Source organism: Felis catus, chromosome A2 (genome assembly GCF_018350175.1).
Source record: "Felis catus isolate Fca126 chromosome A2, F.catus_Fca126_mat1.0, whole genome shotgun sequence".
Lineage (NCBI taxonomy): Eukaryota > Metazoa > Chordata > Mammalia > Carnivora > Felidae > Felis > Felis catus.
In genome coordinates this window covers 135,957,547-135,978,117 of record NC_058369.1, presented here as the reverse complement: position 1 = coordinate 135,978,117, position 20,571 = coordinate 135,957,547, and the positions used below count along the sequence as shown (strand labels likewise).

General features: G+C 39.7%; 1 protein-coding gene and 1 pseudogene across 7 annotated transcripts in view; one reads left to right on the top strand and one right to left on the bottom strand.

The window, feature by feature from the left end:
• CTTNBP2 (cortactin binding protein 2) overlaps nucleotides 1-20,110 on the top strand; it is a 172,832-nt gene extending 152,722 nt beyond the window's left edge. For 4 of the 7 annotated variants that reach the window (XM_045041278.1, XM_045041286.1, XM_023240808.2 and 1 more), the window contains 9 exons: nucleotides 1,899-2,051; nucleotides 2,227-2,414; nucleotides 5,661-5,839; nucleotides 8,580-8,785; nucleotides 9,367-9,552; nucleotides 11,923-11,986; nucleotides 13,539-13,671; nucleotides 14,946-15,041; nucleotides 19,017-20,110. In XM_045041278.1, the coding sequence (XP_044897213.1) occupies nucleotides 1,899-2,051; nucleotides 2,227-2,414; nucleotides 5,661-5,839; nucleotides 8,580-8,785; nucleotides 9,367-9,552; nucleotides 11,923-11,986; nucleotides 13,539-13,671; nucleotides 14,946-15,041; nucleotides 19,017-19,262 (1,451 nt within the window). In that variant the 3' untranslated portion in view covers nucleotides 19,263-20,110. 7 annotated transcript variants of the gene reach the window in all.
• On the bottom strand, nucleotides 4,077-4,177 carry LOC111559625 (annotated as a pseudogene).
• Nucleotides 20,111-20,571: the final 461 nt, after the last annotated feature.

Here is a 20,571-nt window from a genome sequence, read left to right as displayed (position 1 = left end):
TGGTCTGTTCTTTATCACTAGGTAGAAGAGGTTTATTTATCACTGTTGTTTTAATGAACTATAGATAGATCACACTTGCACAGTGAATGTATTTCTAAAGGACATTTGAATGCTGGAAAGCACAGATTTTTAGCACTTTTTTACTAAATAGCTGTGTTGAAGGGGATCAGACACACACACACATCAGACACTAGTGTTAACAGCCCCCACAAAGCAACTAAATTGAGAGGTGGCTGTTACTGTTTCTAGTTTTCTAGTTTTAAAGCTTCATAGCATGCAGAAGAGCTATTTCAGTCTCAGAAGAGATTCATTTACAATGTTCTAGGAGTTCTCTTGAAAGTGAAAATGCATTGTGTCTGTAGTAACGAGGGGAATCGAGTATAATCCATTATGAGTATTTGTGAAAAGTGGGATACTTGGTAAAATTACTCTCAAGTATTTTAAAGTGATCTCTTTTTCTCAAGGTTAATTTGGCTAAGACTGAGGCATCTTAGAATCTTAAAAATTAAAAAGTGATCTTAATTTCAGTTAATTCACTGGTGTATCAGAAGTAGTGTATACATTGTAAATACAGTATTAACATTTGAGTGCTTAGGTTCTAGGCATATGTCAAGTACATTCTGTCTACAGACGTACTCGTCCTACATATAATCGTAATCTTCCATTTACTTTCCAGCTTTCATTTTGGGTCAGTATACAGTTTAGTCCCCCCATCTTAGTAGGAGGTCCACTGAGATTAGATTCAGGAGCCCTAGTCCTTCTTTACAACTGTTGGCTGAAACCCCAGTCAAACCACTTGAACCTCTCTGAGGTCTGTAAAATGAGAGAGAATTCATCTGCTTACCTTTGAGGTCCTGTCTCCATAATTTGATGAATATTCCTCATATGTGTCATTTAAAAGGTCATTTAAGGGCTTCTGACTTTCTGTATTATGGAATATACATCCATAAAATACATACTTATGTATTTATATTTATAGATAAGTGAATATTTTTTAAAGTTTATTTATTTTGAGAGAGACAGAGACAGCACAAGTAGGGAAGGGGCAGAGAGAGAGATGGAGAGAGAGAATCCCAAGCAGGATCCGTGTTGTCAGTGCAAAGCCTGATGCAGGGCTTGAACCCACGAGCCGTGAGATCATGACCTGCGCTGAAATCAAGAGTCAGAAACTTAACTGACTGAGCCACCCAGCACCCCTAATGAATAATTTTAAATAAAATAACCATTTAGCCACTGACCAGGCCAAGAAATAGATTATTCACAGCTTCCAGAAAGTGACTGTGTGCCCCATTCCTGTTCACAAGTTTTTCCTTCTATAGGTAACCACTAGTCCATCTTTTCAGACTTTATTTTTTTAAGTTTATTTATTTATTTTGAGAGAGAGAGAGAGAGAGATAAAGTGAGCATGAACAGGGGAGGGACAGAGAGAGAGAGAGGGAGACAGAGGGAATCACAAGTAGGCTGCATGCTCAGTGCTGAGCCTAATGTGGGGCTTAGTCTCAGGGCAGTGAGATCATGACCTGAGCCGAAACCAAAGAGTTGGATGTTTAACAGACTGAGCCCCCCAGGCGCCCCCCAGACTTTCATTTTTAAAAATTTTTTCTTAAAATTTATTTTTGAGTGAGTGAGTGAGTGAGAGAGGCAGAGCCCGAGTGGGGGAGGGGCAGAGAGAGAGAGAGAGAGAGGGAGACACAGAATCCCAAGCAGGATCGAGTCTCTGAGTGTCAGCCCAGAGCCCGATGCGGGGCTCGAACTCAAGAACTGTGAGATGATGATCTGAGTTGAAGCCAGATGCTTAACCTACTGAGCCACCCAGACACCCCAGACTTTCATTTTTAACACAGTTCATACAGGTTTTTGTAAAAACTTTAATCACTAAATTTTGTTTCTGACCACAGCTTGTCTGATCCCAGTGAAACAGTCTCCTGTTAACAAGAAAATCATCATCATCTTAGAGAATTTGGAAAAATCTTCATTGTCTGAGTTACTAGGGGACTTTCTGGCACCTCTGGAAAATCGCAGCACTGAAAGCCCCTGGACTTTTCAAAAAGGTAATAAATGGCAAGACCATGCCCAGAAAGAAGCAAGCTTCTGTGAGATTATTCTAATCATTCTCTTGCTCAGAGTTCGAGTTACACCTCTTGTTCTTTCTTAGACTTACTTTACTCTGCATGGTCCCATCGTATGGCTTACCGAGGTTGGGCCATTGCTTTTGGTTTGTTTTAGGAAACGGAACGTCTGAATGTTACTACTTTCATGAGAACTGCTTTCTGATGGGAACCATTGCCAAGGCCTGTCTGCAGGGCTCCGACTTACTGGTACAGCAGCATTTCCGCTGGGTTCAGCTGCGGTGGGACGGTGAGCCCATGCAGGGGCTGCTGCAGAGGTTCCTACGGAGGAAAGTAGTGAATAAGGTAACAACCTGAGCTGCAGCATGCCTCCTGGAGAAGGGGTGTTAGCGTCTGGGGGCCTGGGTGGGAGTTCTACCGCTAAGTGACTGTGCAGCCTTGGCAAAGGAAAAATTTCGGATATTCAAGGATTAAATAAGATAACACATAGAACAGAACAGTTTCTGGACTGTGTTAAGTAAAAAAAAAAAGAGAAAAAAAAGAAAAAAAAAAGAAGGAAAGAAAACAAAAAGCAAATAGGTTTTACTGTTGTTGTTAACTGTTCTCAAGGAGTCTCTCCACGTTCTAAATGCTATAGATGGCTGGATTAGAAAATTGACCACTGGTTTTAAGAATAGCTGCCACTTCCTTGGAGTCTTCAACATTATCCATCCACTCAAGCCAGTTTCAATATATTACTGCTATACCGTGCTATAAGAAATATAAAAAAAAGTCACATGAAACATTAAAATTCTCTAGCTTTAGACACATTTTCAAGAGTGAGTAGAACTAGTTCAGTGATTGTTTTGGAATAAAATATTCTGTAGCCCCCAAATAACAAAATCAACTTAGTGCCGACCAAATTTAGGACATTACTATTTAATTACTAAACTTAAATCGAGCCAGTATGAGTGTCAGCTTTGATCTGATGGTAGAGCTTGATTACTAAGACTTTATCCCTTAATCTAGCCCAACAGGCCACATTTGGAAGACAGTATCTTCTATCACAATATTTTAAGCTGCAGATAACACAATACCCGCCGCTACCTACCTCACAAAAAGAGGCTTTTTTCCCCTCATATAACCAGATGTCTTGTGGCAGGTATCGGTGACTTCTGTTCACCTCTGTGATGTCAGGTCCTGGGTCTGGGGGAGTCTCTTGACCTCCCTGCAAGATGGCAGGATGTCAGCCAGGCTTAGGCACCACACAAAATCAGAGGCAGGAATCTGGATGCTACTTCAGATAAGAGAGCTTTGGCCTTCTCAGTTTCTTTCTCACGGAGCAAAGGATCTTTTTCTGAAACCCCCAGAAACAGAAGGCTTTCCCTACATGTGTCATTAATCAGAACTGGTTTTTTGCCCACCCCCTTGCCCCAGACCATGGCGAGACTTCTACCTTCTCTACCAAGTACCTGAACAAAATTCTGTGTCTGTTGTGTTAGTGTGAATGTGCACACATTTGTGGGTGCAGGATTGGGAGGAGAGTGAGGAGAAATACAGAGTGGGAGCGATTCTGGTAATTCAGTGAACTGTGCTTGCTTGCCAGTAGTGATTTGAGTTAGTATTTGAAATTTCTAATTTAATCAGAGAAATTTTCTACCCCAACTATGTTGAAGACTGTTGGCTGATAATAAATACATGCTTTTGACCAAAGCCAGGCCATCGTATGATGACCACCAGTAGGAAGAAAGATGAGGTAACAGCCGTCATAGTTGTGTAGCTTTTCATATTATTGATGCTTCCATTAATTTTATCATTAATATTTAAATCTCTTTGCCAAAAAATTCACATAAATAATCACAAAAGATACTTATTCTTTTTAAAGCCTTTATTTTTAATAATACTCCCTGCTCCCATACATGTATCATCTCCCCTCGTCATCAACATCACTCACCAGAATGGTACATTTCTACCAAGAACGAACCTATATTGAATCCTGATCACCCAAAGTCAATAGTTTACCTCAGGGAAAAACATGCAAGCTTCACGAATTTGCACGTCATCCTTGCCCAGGGGTCATGCTGGTCTCTGAAAAGTACCAGTTTTATTCTGTAGATGTGGAACTATTTCAGGTAAAATGTGCCCCCCCCCACACACACACACCCAGTTCTCTGATACACGTAGTTTGTGAAGGATTTATTTTAGTTATTTTGAAAAGTAAGTTCCAAGCTTTAAGCTGTGCTTTTTTCTCCACTGTGTTTGAGAATGGAAACAAGGGGTGTGCCGTGAAGAACAGGAAGGCAGTAGGGTAATGCCTTTCACTTACCAAGAATCACTACAAGCAGGTTAATAAAACAGATTCCTTGGGTACATGTATGATGGGCATGAGAGGCTCCTGCCAACATCAGAAATCTCCTAACCACAGAACAGGACCCAAGCTTTGGGGGCACTTACACATTTGCTGGCACTTGATCACAGTTTCTTCGTACAATTCCTTCAAGGAATAGAAGTCAAGAGGCCTTTCAGGACAATACCAGGCATCCTACTAGCATTTAATAAACAATAATTATACCTTTATTAATAAGTAAATATTCAATTGTCATTAATTGTAGTACATGATCTCATTCTTGCGGAAGAATATCAGAAAAAGAGAAATATGATTGTTCTTCTTTTGAACAGAAGGGAAATTATGAGATCCCAAAGCCTCATGTAACATACTAATATCATTTTAACAGAGCTGTGGGGATCACTGAACCACTCTTTCATTTTGGCCAAATTATATCCCTTCAAGTAGGACCTACCCATATTCATAGACTGTCCCCTGTCTTAATATCATAATTACTTGATAAAACATTTATATGAATCTTATAAAATACTGAGTTAACAGCCATATCTGACTTTTTAAATAATTGAAGGATATTTCGCCTAATACTAAAGAAATCTTTGTCCTTTTGTGAACCCTCTGTACTACAAATTTTGATTCTGTAAAATATAAATCTAAAAAGAACCTCTACCATCAAAGCCTGTATGTTCTATACTAGTGTTTAAAATTTGCGTGTTTAAAAAATTTGGAAACAAATTTTTTTTAAGCCAGCAGAGCTGTGTACATTTTGATGAAGTTTGCATTTTATCTGAGACCTTTTTTCTAGGGAAATTAAATACGAGGCGAACATGCCACAGATCCAGATGTACCATCTTGTCACTTACCCAAATATTGCAATAGCTAATGTCATTTTCTGCTTTATGAAATCAAAATCCTTTTGAACACTATATGCAAGTCCCTGTGAGGTACTTTGTATGCATGTGAATAATAATTTCTTCCAAAATTGATATGTAAGAATTTGTGTAAGGTTTCTTGGTCGTCTTACTGCTCTTTTGTGTCTGAACCCTTTCATTTTGCGTCATCAGCTGCAGGTCTGAACCTCATGCTAACACACTTGATATTGTGGATTAGCTGTCCCTCCCCCAGCCCCTCAGGCAGATCAGATCCAGCTTCATTTTTGTTTTATAGTTTTAAATGTTTGTATTTTTAATTTGTGAACTGTTAAAAACAGAAGGAAAGGAATCACTGTTCTAAGCCAAGCCCCATGTTCGGCCTCTCTGTCTCCGTAGTTCAGAGGTCAGGTGCCCTCTCCCTGTGATCCTGTGTGCAAGACTGTCGACTGGGCCCTGGCTGTCTGGCGCCAGCTCAACTCCTGCCTGGCCCGCTTGGGCACACCTGAAGCACTTCTGGGGCCAAAGTATTTCCTGTCTTGTCCCGTAGTCCCAGGACATGCCCAAGCGACAGTGAAGTAAGTGTCATTTCTCCTTATTTACCTATGTATTTATTTACCTATTTATTTATTTATTTATTTATTTATTTATTTATTTATTTATTTATTTATTTATTTATTTATTTTTGAGACAGAGAGAGAGCATGAACGGGGGAGGATCAGAAAGAGAGGGAGACACAGAATCTGAAACAGGCTCCAGGCTTTGAGCTGTCAGCACAGAGCCCGACGCAGGGCTCCAACTCACGGACCGTGTGATCATGACCTGAGCTGAAGTTGGACGCTTAACCGACTGAGCCACCCAGGCGCCCCCTTATTTACCTATTTAAAATAGAGCCTTAGCGGGGCACCTAGGTGGCTCAGTCCATTAAGCGTCCGACTCTTGGTTTCAGCTCAGGTCATGATCTTACAGTTTGTGGGTTCGAGCCCTGCAGCGGGCTCTATGCTGTCAGCACATATCCTTTCTTTCCCTTTCTCTCTGCCCCTCCCTTGCTTGTGTGCGCTCTTGCACCCTTGTTTCTCAGATAAATAAACTACCTTAAATTAAAATTAAATTAAAATAAAGCCATGGTCATGTTTGGGACCTGTGAGAGCCAGCATGCTGAAGGGCCACCTTGTATCACCTCCTGTCATCAACATGGAGTGGCAGAGCTCTGTGCTTCCTGTCAGAGGATGACCAAGACTTACCTGTTGGGTAGCTCCTAAGGAAACTGTTTTTACTAAGACCTAGTAAGTAGCAGTTTCCATCTGTCAGGGAAGGCTCCTTGGAATCCTGTTCATGTAGTGCTGTGTCTTCTGGTAAAGGCCTACCTGAGATATTCATCAAGGATCCTGTAACCAAGAACAAAAGCGTGCATTCTATTGATGAATTAAAAAGCTTCCTCCTCTATTAATGAGACTTAAATACTCACCATGTTTTCCTTTGTAACAGCTCACAAGAATAGACATATTAATAATAAGGTTAATGAAATAGAAAATCAGGAGGAAAAAATTCATCACAGTCCAGCTTAGTAAGGTTCTGTGATTGGCTGTTAGCATCGAGTCTGTCTTTCTGGCATCCCGGGCAGAAATCCATTTCGGAAAGCAGAGGATACAGACAATCTATCTTTTCTACGGTAACAGACTGTCAATTTCAAAACAGCTAATTGGGGGAAAGGAAGAATTACAATATTAAAATGTATACAGCATTTTCTTGGTAAAGAACAGAGATACCTTTATTCATATAATCGCCTCTTTTGTCATCAGTGTTAAATTTAAGCATTTTTCACATCCAGAGTCTCAGGATTCTTAGGAGCTAATTTTGGCCTTTCCTATCTGAAGCACAGTCTTCACCAGCAACTGTAGAGGTTCTGAGATGTTCACCCTACTTGCAGGCCAACGGGTCAGGCTGCCGCAAGTGCACAATGCTGGATCAGGGGCCAAGGACTTCATTACTCACAGTGTGGCCCCAGCCAGCACTCCATATTTGCATTGGTTTTCCTAGGTCCAGAGGTCCCAGGGGATGATGCATGGTGGCCCATGGATGCTGGCTTTGCTTCACCACTGCCCAACAATGGGCTTAGGAATGCCCCCATCCCCTGAGGGGGGGTGGTGCTAGCAAATCTACCCACCCTTTGCCCTGGAAGGAAACATCACTTTTCTTATCCTAGTAAGGAAATAAATCTGCCTCCTGCTCCAGATGGAGACACCATCTCTATCTTCCAAGGCTGTTTGCCATACTAACGTCCTTGAAAAGATAGTCCAAAACTAAAGTGGACACTAAATGTGCAAAAATGCCATGGAGGATTATCTCCCAACAACCCTCTTAAGGAAGTGTGTTTTGTTTTGTTTTAAATCAAAGCCTGCTATCTTTACCCCATTAGCACCTGTAGGAGTACCTGTGCAAGTTTGACTCATGCTACAGAACACCAGACTTTTGCCTGTATTCCCTTATTACAGTTTTTTTCCTCTTGAATTACATATCATTAGACATTAACAGAGAGCTTAACATAGAGAGATGCTTGATACCTGGGTAAAAGTTTTAACAGTCTTGAAAAGCGTGTGCTAATACCTAATGGTTTTGAAAACTTTGCTGTACGAGGAGTTGTAGTTTAGTTTCTACAGCCTTTAATCAAGTGTCTTTTATTTTTAATGTTGCAACAAAGTGTAATCTTTTTTGAATGAATTTTAATTGCTATTGGATGCCCGAAACTTGGGTAAAGTCCTGCTACTACAGCTGTTACTGCGAAGAGTCCATCTTAGGAGACAGCTGGTTGACCCCATCCCTGCTCTGCAGGGCTAAGCCCACCTACATGCAGACACTGAGACTTTGCCTTGGGGTAGACAGATTTAATTTGCCACTGATGATAAGATATACCTCAGTTTCAGAAATATTAGAACATATGTGTCTTATTAAGAAAATATGGCAAGTAAGCTTAAGCTATTTAGACATACACTTCCAGGAAATATTTTTTGTAAACTTCTGCCTATAAATTTACCTTCCTTTCCATGTATTTTATTCATGCATTCATTCAACCCACACTTAAGCACTGATAACTGCTCTCAGTGATTTTATAAATCAGTTTTTTTCAATACACATTGTATTTCTGAGGTAAAATGTCACTTATTCAAATGTCACTTATTTCAAAACTACCTATGAAAGGTAGCATATCTGTAGAAACATTTAGTGTTTTCTCCATGATCTTCAAACTTGTCCTTTGTAGTATGGTGTGTGATTTGAGAGAGGCCAGGTCCTAACTGTGAACCGCCCTTCTCTTGCAAGGTGGATGGCTAAGCTGTGGAATGCTATCATTGCACCCAGAGTTCAAGAAGCAATATTGTCAAGAGCCTCTGTGAAAAGACAACCTGGCTTGGGGCTGGCAGCTGCTAAAAAACACCCCAGCCAAGGACAGCAGGCTGTGGTTAAAGCTGCTCTCAGCATCTTGCTCAATAAAGCCGTGCTGCATGGCTGTCCCCTCCCAAGAGCAGGTACAGGGTTGGTGCTGGGAGGGGAGGGAAGGGGAGGAAACTCCCTCTTTTTGCATTTGTTATTAGGGAGCGATTTTTTCCTTCTTTGTAAGTAAAGAAATTATGTCGACTCAATGTATATTTCATACCATTGTTTCAGAACTCACTCTCTCTAAATTATTGGCTCATGTTTATTTATTTATTTTTTCAACGTTTATTTATTTTTGGGACAGAGAGAGACAGAGCATGAACGGGGGAAGGGCAGAGAGAGAGGGAGACACAGAATCGGAAACAGGCTCCAGGCTCTGAGCCATCAGCCCAGAGCCTGACGCGGGGCCTGAACTCACGGACCGCGAGATCGTGACCTGGCTGAAGTCGGACGCTTAACCGACTGCGCCACCCAGGCGCCCCTATTGGCTCATGTTTAAATTCCAGATCTCCAAGTGAATTTTGTTGGTTCACAGCATCCCTGCTTGGGTATTAAGCACAGCCATGATTCTGAAGAGTAATTTCTTGGAGAATTGCGATTGTTCTGTTTTGCTTGACTGAAACTGCATTATCACTGCCTTCCTTTTGGCAAAACGCGATTTGTGTGGTTTCAGAGCTGGACCAGCATGCAGCTGATTTCAGAGGAGGAAGTTTCCCTCTCTCTATAGTTTCAAGTTACCACAGTTACAGCAAGAAGAAAGGAGAGAGCAGTGCCTGGAGAAAAGTGAGCACCAGTCCTCGCAAGAAGTCCGGCCGCTTCTCTCCACCCTCCTGGAATAAGCCGGGCCTGAGTGAGGAAGGTGAGGGAGGCGTCTGTGCTGCCTGGAGGAGCGTGGGCACTAGTGGTCGGGTTTCTGATTGCAAATGTGCCTTTGAGTTTTTCAATGCATATGTTCATAGAATGAACAGGGAGTAGTAGGTACATTTCCAAAACTATTTGGGAGAAATACTCATTTGTTTTTTGTGGCATCCACAACTAAATCTATATAGTTTTCTCCTTTTATGTGTCTAAAAGCCACATATATTTCTTGAAGTATGTGAATAGACATATTTGATACCAGTTTAAGGCCTTTGTGAGTGAATCAGTTTTAACTATTTCTTTTTCATATATTGTACCATGTGCCAGGTTCTATTCTATACACTGGAAATAGAGCAAACAAAAATCCCTACCCTCTTAGAGTTTACATTCTAATAAATCATCAAAGAGATTCAATATAATGGAAGATCATCCATAAAAAAGATATAAGTTCTCATTCTGACAAGATATAACGCATTTACTTCTGGTGTTAGACCTATTCATTTTGGCTTTGATAATAGGGTAGTCAGCAATTATACAAATTATAAATGTCTTCTCTAAAGGAAATCCTTACTTAAGATAGAAAAGATGTTCCAACCTCTATGCACTGTGGATTTCTGATATATGTAATTCACTGTAGGTCTTCAGGAGCCCCACCCCTACCCCCAACATATCCTGTTGTGTATAATTTAATGGCAATGTTATAGCAGTAGAGTTGCTACAAAAGAGAATATTATGCCTAACATCTTGAAACAAGAAAAATTGCTTTTGTTCTTTAATGTATTTTCATACTTAAGCTCGTATTTTGTTGATTTTTAATATTAATACATGAGGTAATTATAAACTCCAGCAAGTTGTGTGTCCGTAAACGTGAGGAATTTTTTTTTTTTTTAATGATTGAATAGAAACTCACTGAATAAATTGAGAGTCTACTTATACTTTTTTAAGGTAAATGTTGCCATTATTTCCCAAAGTTACAGTGTTTGATTCAGGGAGTAAAGTCATTAGACTCCAGCCCCTAATAAGGCCTGGAGACTCCCGAGGCGACCTTCTGCAGTCAGGACTGTACCTCCCTCTTATTTATCCCTATGTATATTGCAAAAGAGCCCTAAAGTGAGTATTATCCTCTCCATTTCCAGGTAACAAAACTGAGGTTCAGAAACCCCTGGCTGTGTGTCCAGATCACCTCTTCTGGAAACATGGGGATCTGCAGTCCATGTTTTTGTTTCTTGCAAGTCCAGTGCTGTTTTCCTCCATCCATGTCACTTTAATCCCATGGTACATGGAATAATTCATAAACACTCCAGATAGGAGTCATCCAGGCTCTTCACTATTATTTCCAAGTTTGTTACAGTTTCTATAGGGTTTAAAACCAGCTTCTTGCTTGAGCCAACTAATTATCTAAATAATAAGCGTTGTCAATATATACTTTATAGTGCTGACAAAATCAATAAAATGAATATGAATATAGAGCAACATTATGGAAATAAACTCAGAAAACTGTTACATAAAATATTTAAAAGTTAAATTATAAATAATTTGATGTTTATATTCAATAATTATACTCTTTGGAACATGAAACCTTATTTGAAAGATTAATAAAATTGTGTGCAACCACAGCATACACGGACATCAACAGAGATTTATAGAATCCAAGAACTAATTCTACAAAGTAAAATTCATGGGTCAGTGGTTAGGAGAATAAACCAGTAACTGGTTAAGTACCAAACATACCTCTCTGGTTATTTCATGTTTTATAATGGTAAAGTTTTTTCCCAGTAACTCCATTTGATAAAGGATTATTGCAGTCTTTGGGTTGATAGTTTTTTTGATGCCGTTGTTTATCAAACTAGAAACCCCTGTGCATTCTGTACAGATAAGTAGGGATGACCATAACGTTTGATAAAGACACAACCTTGTTTTCTCCAGACCGAAAATAGGTCACCAGCCTCTGGAGGCAGGAGCCAAGCCCAGGTGCCTATATGGTTAATAAGGGAAAGCCGCTAGTCCACCTCTCTGACAATGACAACAAAAGTATGGGGAAAAAACTAGCATGGAGATTATCTCTGATGATCTGCTCTTCATGAGGATATATTCAATTCAACTTCTCAAATCATTCTTTAAAGATCATTTGTGCTGGCAGCATTCGTACAATTTTGGAAGAGGGACCATTCATTTGTAACAGCAGTGCCTGGGCAGGAAGCTACATCCAGAGCTACTGCCCTGAGGAAAAACGCCTCAAGAGATAGATTCAATCCAAAAACCGTACCAAAGTGCAGAATCCATAGTCTGTTTCTTTTTAATACAGAGTTCAAGATGCACAGGGACAATGATTCATTCTATTGGTAATTTTAGTGTATTTTTCTTTGAACAGGTATCAGAATTAAAGCTGTGTCTCAGCAGAATTGTAACAGGAATGCTTCCCTGTCAAAACAAAAGTAAGTTTCCCTTTAACTTGGAGCAAATGATACGTGTTCCCATTATTTGTGCAGCTATAATAGCGTTAAAATAATTTTTTTTAAAATATGGAGGTCATTCATTAAACTGAAATCTAAATGAATGTGTAATGGTAGGACAATTTTCCCTTGTAAATTCTTTGGCCTAATAATCAAATTGACATAAAACAGATTACCAGAAGAAAAATTAATTTCCTATGTAGGGGAGCCCCAAAGATAGGAGACTCGGCAAGTCGGGCTGTTGAGGCTTATGTGCCATCCTTAGCCAAGGAATGGGATAGGGGCCTGGGGTGCTTCACAGGACGCCAAGAGCAGATGCTTGCCTGCCAGACAGATAGGTATTTCAGATAAAAGTTATCTCTGGTAATAGCTCTTTCTGGACCAGCCCCCGATCTAAATTCTTTTAGGTACTTAAGGGAGAGGTAAAAGTTTTTCTTGAGTCAGCTGGGTCTTGATTGACTTCACATCAAAATAACCCACATGCCAGAGTGACACATTTTGGGATGGCATATTCTCCCCTTCAGATGAAATTTAAAAAAACATGTTCTTTAAGCTCAACATAAACCCTTTTTTGCTTTTAGTTTGTTGAAAAGGTCAGAATCATTATTGGCTTCATTTTTCATCTAACTTGATCATCATTAATGCATTTGACATAAAGATCTGATAAAACCCTACATTTGTGAACTTTTAAACAGGCTTTAGAGGAGTGATTTTTTTTAAATACTAGATTTATAGAAACTTGCTTTTAGGTGCTAAATGTTTAAAGTGATCATTTTATTTTCTTAGGTTGCTTGTACGGAATTGATTGGTTCAGCTTACAGATTTTGAGGTACAATCGCTTGGTTAATCATAGAATAGAAATGTTAGGGCAGTCTGTAAATAGCTCTCCGTTGTAACCCAATAAATTGTGTGCCCTGTCACTTGACAGGTAACATTTAGAACGCTGGTTCACAGAATTACAGAAATGGGGTGTAAAGAGAGAGAAGATTGATAAGGGAAACCATACCAGATGCTTCTTTCTGCCAGACACACTGCTAACTCCATTATATATAGCAGCCCATGTGAGTTCCCCAGTAACTCTATAATACAGATACAAGGAATCCATTACAGCAAAGGGAACCCAGAAACTAAACTGTTCAGGAGGCAGAAAAAAAATGTGACCCATGGCCATGCTGCTAGTAAGCGGTAGAGCCAAGTTTGAAATTCAGATTTGTTTGAGTGTATCACACTGCCCCCTTCTTCCACAGTATTTAGTGTCTCAGGTTCATCTTGGAGAAAGGGAAGGAAAGGGAACAGTAAGGAGACCGGAATGATGTAAACCAAGTGGATTTCTCAGTGAATAAAATTTTATCTTATTGAGAAGTATTTTGAGTGGGAGTTACCAAAATTGTAGGAGAGTGAGTTGTGCCATCAAATGACATTTTAAAATCCTTTTAAAAGGATATTTAAAAACTCTTTTCTTACCCCACACCAAACCCCCAAAACTGGATTGTGGTTCCCACTTTGAAAAACTCTTTTCTGAACTTTGTATTAGGTCTTTAGAGAATGATCTATCATTGACATTGAATTTGGATCAGAGACTCTCTCTGGGTTCAGATGATGAAGCAGACCTTGTCAAGGAACTTCAGAGTATGTGCTCCAGCAGATCTGAATCCGATATAAGCAAGGTAAGCAGTACAAATGAGGGAGGACATTGAATGGCTTGCCCAACAGAAGAGAGATTGCTTTTTTTTTTTTTTAGTGTTTATTTATTATTGAGAGAAAGAGAGAAAGAATGCTAGTGGGGGAGGGGCAGAGAAGCGAGACAGAATTCGAAGCAGGCTTTAGGCTCTGAGCCAGTCAGCACACAACCTGACGCAGGGCTTGAACTCACAAGCAGTGAGATCATGACCTGAACCAAAGTTGGACGCTTAAGCGACTGAGCCACCCAGGCCACCCCAGAAGAGAGAATTCTTAGTGCCACATCCCAACACTCATTCTCTGAAAGAAATTCCTTATTGAATAGTATGGTTAATGCTCCAAATCAAACCATCCTTACCTGGCTTCAAAAAGCTTTTTCTTCCAAAATATCTTTTCTAAAATAATGGAGTTCTCTTTAGTACAGCCTGTTTTCCAAACTCTTCTGAAACACCTGAGGTTAAAATTGCAGCGCATTCAGGCAGCATTAGGTTACCCAGGCTTTTTTTTCCCTTTTTCCTAAGGTTGGCATATAAGTCATCTGTCCGTAAGAGAGCATCACAGCAGACTCATGTTACAGACACAGGAACAGCCACAACTTTCCTTACAAATAAGAAAATTGGGCCTGTATAATCCATGTAGTCATAGTCTTTAAGCTGTGAAAATTGAGATCCAAACATAGAAATCAGTGACCCAGATTCACAGAGGTGATTTCACCAGCATCAAGCTCAACCTGTTTTGGGACTCTTCGAGCTGCAGCAAATCTAACCAGACTTCCATTATGAATGCCCTTTACGTGAAAGGGAGGATAAGCAGGTGGTTATAATGTGCAGGTTCCACTGAAAGACTCAGCTCTTACATCTGCACAGTCCTAGTCTCTAGGATAGAGTAGAATTGGCTGTCTTATTTAACCTAGCTGGAAAGGAGATGAAATACTTATCTACTGGAAAATTAAGGTAATGACTGAAATCTTACAATTTTAGCCTTTCTTGCCAAGAAAGATTTTTTTTTTCTATAAGGCTCATCTGGCCATCTTCTTTTGATTATTAAAAACAAAAACAAAAACAGACTCTCTTCCCATAGAGATTATTTCTCATGCATTTTCTGGTAGTTTCACTTAAAGACTTCAAGCCTTTGTTGTAAACAGTACAGTCCTTGAGGGCGTGTTCATAGAGCTCCTAAGGGTCAGAGAAGAATGGTAACACTTCTGTGGGTTTCCTGTAGTGACTTTAAGTTGTGCTTTGATAACTTATGTATTTTCCAGATTGCTGATTCCAGGGATGATTTAAGGAGGTTTGATGGTTCAAGAAACAACCCTGCATTTTCAACTGTTAATCCAAGAATGCCAGTGTCACCAAAGGTAAGTGCCCATTTCCCTGCAAATTGTTAGAAAGAAATGCTGTGGAAGACTCCAAAATTTTGAAGGTCTTTTGAGAAGGTCTCCATTTGTTTTCATTCACGTATGCTAAAATTAAATATACTGTAACTTCTGTCTTGTTGGTTTCATTTTAAAATATATTCGAGAACCTTTAAGATTTCCTGCATTTTGGAATTCCAAAGGGCTAAATAATGTAAATATCTATTACATGTGGAAAAAAAAAATCTCCTTTTTAGTTTTGCCATGACACACGTTGGTTTCCATGAGATACTTTCCTTTAAAAAAACACGTCAGAATGGTAAGTAGAAGATCCAGGATTCCAGTAGATTTCATTAACCTCTCAAAATAACTTCTATGGTTGGTTAATAAATGCCAGATGGCCCAGCAGGGTACTCGTGGGTGAACAGAAACAATAAAACTACTTCTTACCCAGTAGTTACTCTGTGAGGATGTAGGTTTCACAGAGGCATTGAGTAATAGTTGGTTTGTTCACCAAGCCATGTCGAGTGTGGTTCACATCCTGTTCCCATCCGTTCCCAGGGTGGCTTACCAAGACCTGTGGGGGGTTTGCACAGTGCAGGATTATAAAGTAAGCATGCTGAGAGTATTGAATTATTAATCCTTATCTGCTCACCACAGCCCCTGCTCTCCCACTGTTCTATTAGGTCTCTCAGTCCCAATTAGTTATATGGGAGCTGTGTGTTTTGGGGGAAGAAGGTGGGAGGTATTGGCAAGGCTGAGGTCCTAAGTAAAAAAATATATAGCATGATGATCTATGAAGGAAAAGCATGACCTTCTGTCTCACTCCTATCATAATGTCTGCCTCTCCTCCCCAATAGGAAACAGTTTCGAAAGCCCAGCAAAAGCCTAATTCGGAGAGCATGTAAGGGACATTGCCCTAAGGAGGTGACTTGGAGTCTCTGTTGCGAATTTAGGCTGGAAGATATTTTGTTCAGGAGCTGTCCTTCAGCTTTTGGTTCAAAGCACATTTCTTGGGCCTCTTGGGACCACTCTTTATAAGGTTCCTTGTGGAACAGTCCATGGAAAGGCCATGAAGTCTGTGAGGAAGAACAGTGAACCATTATTTCTCCACAGGGTGAAGTCACTTTCCTCTGTAAAAATATTGGCTGGTAGTAACCAGCTGCCACTGTTTAATGATTGGAGACCAGGTTTTGTACCCCTATTTCTCTGTCACAGGACTGACTGGTTGCTACAGTAAGGTACTGTCCACAAAAACTAGTACTGAAAGAAGGATATGCTCAGGGAAGATTTTTTTTAAAAGAATAAGTTTCCTTTTATACCTTCTGGGCTCTTATAAAAGAACCGTGGGGTTGTTTGAATATGTGATTTGAGGTGGGTATTAGGACAACTGCCTAATGAACAGATGGGAAGGGCCTGGTCTGCCATGGCTAGGAGGTGTTTTTCTCAGAACCTGCCAGCAGAGGGCAAAGTAACACATTTGACAGCCTTCTGAAAGCTTGGCAGGCTCATTGCTTTTCTGGATTTCTGATGAACTCAGCTAGCATTTCTTGGTTAGATGCCCAGTTTCTTCTGTTATCAGGAAGTAATTCTTAAAGGAAGAGCTCTCTGGGTTAGTTGAAATCACTTTCAACAATCATCATTTGCCATAACAGAACTCCTTACTGCTCCAACAGTAAGGGAATGTAGTGGGATTAATAAAAACAAATGCATATATTTAAATCACTGATAGAACAGACACTAATATATTGTCTTCTCCTGAAAATCAAATTAATCTCAGACAAATAAAAGTTCTCATCTTTGCATAATGAAATCCACTTGATGATTTCTTTTTAAACCCCCCAGGGCCCAGATCACATTCCCCAGAGGTCCTGATGTAATCGGTCTGAGGTGCAACCTGGACTTTGGGGTTTTTGAATTGCAGCCAGTGCTTAGACCCCCTGGTCTAAGACAGCTTTGGTCTGTGGTCCTCGTTCTTGTCCACCCCACTTCTTGTTTCTAAATGTATCTTTATGTAACTTACTTTTACATGTAATCCACCATTTCTGTACCACACTCTACACCTTCCTGTCTTCACCGTATGTCTCAGCTTCACCTTTCACAGCCCTATACATCCTTAAAGATCCATCTCCAATAGGGGTGCCGGGGTGGCTCAGTCAGTTAAGTGTCCGACTTCAGCTCAGGTCATGATCTCATGGTTTGTGAATTCAAGCCCCACATCGGTCTCTGTGGTGACAGTTCAGAGCCTGCTTTGGATCTGTGTCTCCCTCTCTCTCAAAAATACACCAAATATTAAAAAAAAAAAAAAAAAAAAAAAAAAAAAAGGATCTCTAGTGGAAAACACTGTTTTCCTTTACTTTCTCCTCCCCAGCTAGGGAGCAGGGATTACTAGTACTCTCCTAGCTGGCAGCAGCCAGTCAATATGAATTGCTCTGATTTAATAATATTTTTTTTTAAAAAATTGAAACTTTATATGCAGCACCTTTCTGTACAAAATCACAAGGTCTTTTTTTGAGCCTAATATCAATGTTGAGCATCAGTAAACTTAATATGGTTAACAGAACTTTGGAGTCTTAGCCCAGAAAGCACTAAACACCCTGAACTCTCCCAGTCCCAGGCTCTTGTACCTCTTAGCTTTAGGGAAAACACCTCAAAACTTGTGCTTAGTGGCCAGGGTGTCAGGAACATCACAGTGTATATCAGTCACTTGCCCTGTTCTCACACTCCCAGCCTTGAAGGTCTGTGGTCCTCACTAACACACCTCCTGTTCCATCCTCACACCTTAACACTCCAAGCACATGGTTAGCTGTGGTGGAGGCTTCTTGTTACTTCATTTCACATTAGCATTTCCCATCTCAGACCACAAAGACACACACACACCATTCCCCCTGCCCCCCAGCCTCCTTGCCATCATGATGCAGATGACTGCACAGAGGAGCAAAGAACACCACATATCACCTTTCCTCTCTCTGGGACCTGGCACTAATCAAGGCAAAATTATTTACAGGTTTCCTTCCCCTCACTCAAGAGACTCTACTAACCAGCTGTTACCTTTATTACAACATGCCATTTCTTCAGATCAAATCACAAATTGGGATTGGTCTTTACTAGGCCCATGGCTAAGTCCCATTTTACAGATTTACAAAGATTCCCAAGAGAATTCAACTGCCAGCTAAGGCCACACAGTTTTCCTTTAGAAGCCACATTAAGTATTTTGCCTGTTACATTCTAGTTTTACATTTTAAGTCTTTTAGTGGCTACATTATTATTTGGCTGCATTAAAAGAGAGAAAGTAATCAATGTCAACTGCTTGAGAGGCATTTGGAAATGCCTTAGGAACTCCCTTAGGGGGCTCCATGTTCATTGGTTGTGGAATTTTAGACGCTCTAGGGGAAAACACCTTGAGTGAGAGTTGGGAGCCTGACATCTTGTTCTTAATCACTGAGACTGGGAGCAAATCATTTTACCTGTCCCGTTCTTCCACTAGGTTTAAACCACTATGCTCTCTGCTTTAGGACAAGCACCTAGAATAGTGCCTATGCTTTGTAGTTAAACTATTAATCAATGCAGTTTTTTGAGCATTTACTTTTTAGTTTACAGGAAAGCAGAAAAGTTAGGGGACTTACCCAAGGTTGATATAGTTGATTTTTGTAGAGCTGCCTACAAATAGTTGCTTTGACCACTCCAATTTGATGATTCCTTTGGGGCCAGGACTTTAAGAAGCTCCCATTGGTGAGGAGATCCCAGACTCGTGATTCACGGAGTCTTGTGACACACGAAGGGCCTGAAGGACAATCAGGCGGTGGGTCTTTAGGAAGTTAGTCACTCAGTCTGCTATTTGGTTTTTCAAGAGAACCATATTTAGGGGGAAACTCCTACATACTTGCGCAGACACACGGAGGAGGAAGAGTGAGGACCACTGTTAGCAGTTGGTAACCATGTCAGAAATGTGACAAACTTGTTCTGTTTCTCTTACAGGAGGTCAGTCCTCTCAGCAGCCATGAAACTACGGAATGCAGCAACAGTCAATCAAAGATTGAGTTGGGTGTTTCAAGAGTTAAATCTTTCCTTCCTGTTCCTCGAAGTAAAGTCACCCAGTGTTCCCAGAACACCAAAAGAAGCAGCAGCAGCAGTAATACAAGGCAAATAGAGATAAACAACAACACAAAAGAAGAGATTTGGAACTTCCACCAAAATGAACAAGTAGAAAAACCTAACCAATAGGCCTGCCTACAATTGTCTCATTCTTAACTTCTGTATATTTCACACAGAAACCAAGGACAACAAGATGTAAATACCTTTAAATGGAGGAAATGTTTTCACTGTAATATAAAGTATGAGTGCGGGACCACTATTCAATTCTTTTGTAAAGAATGTATTTATAACCAACATTTTGTCACTTTTTTTTTCCAATTCTGTAGGATTGAACTTCAATACCAGGAAGTGATGCCAACTTTTCAAGTAGTTTTATAATAGAAATATTGTAATAGTTTTAATCAACATGTTCAGGGGTATTAGAACTGTCAGTGTACTGTATATCTATATATATGTATATATGTATATTTTAAAAAGTCCATGAACCATATTGCATACACGTTACAAAATGTACAACATTGGCTTTTAAATAGCGATCATAATTTTATGTTGACTAGAAAGGGGCAATAACAAACCATTTCTAAACAGTTAATTTCCATTAAAAGCCATATTAAGTATTTTGCCTGTTAAATTCTAGTTTTACATTTTAAATCTTTTCATGGTTAAATTGCTGATTGGTTGCATTATGTATATTTATGCATATAAGTTTGCATTATGACTCCTGCAAAATATGAAATTATATAATGCAATAAAAGTGTTATCTTTCTTACAAAAGTTTTGTACCTAAGTGGATATAACTGCAAATGCTTCAATAAATTAATTTAGAGTTAACTCCCTCTTCTATTTAATTCTAGTAGCACAACTGATAAAGTTGACAATATTTTCTGGAAGTGTTTCTTTGAAAATTACTAATGAAATTACATATACAATTCAGAGTTAAAATGCTTTGACACCAATAAAATACTGAATTGGTGAAATGCTTTTGCGGTAGAGTTTCTATCTATATAGCTCTTTGTGTTCACTTACCGAATGTGTTCTCCACACTGGCTTTTCAGTAGCTGTTCACAGAAAGGCCCACTCTTGTCAGAAAGTGTTATATAAAAACAAAACATTTAAGTGGAGCTCTAAGAATAAGATGTTCACTGAACATCTTTTTCTCTCATAAATACCCCCCAAAAGGTATGATTTCATACCAAAAATTAATAGTTGTCTAAGTATTGTAAGCCCTCTCTTGGCCAGAATGGTTATTTACATTGAAGTATACACATGTACATTGATACTATATTAAACTCTACAAAAATGTCTGCAAGGAACTTAAAGTGTGATTAAGATTACTCCACAAGGGATGAATTAGAGATCTTTCTAGCAGGAAAGAACTCGATTCCAACATGTGTCAGCCTTCTACCTGAGCTTCATCTTTGCAAGGCAAATCCCAGGG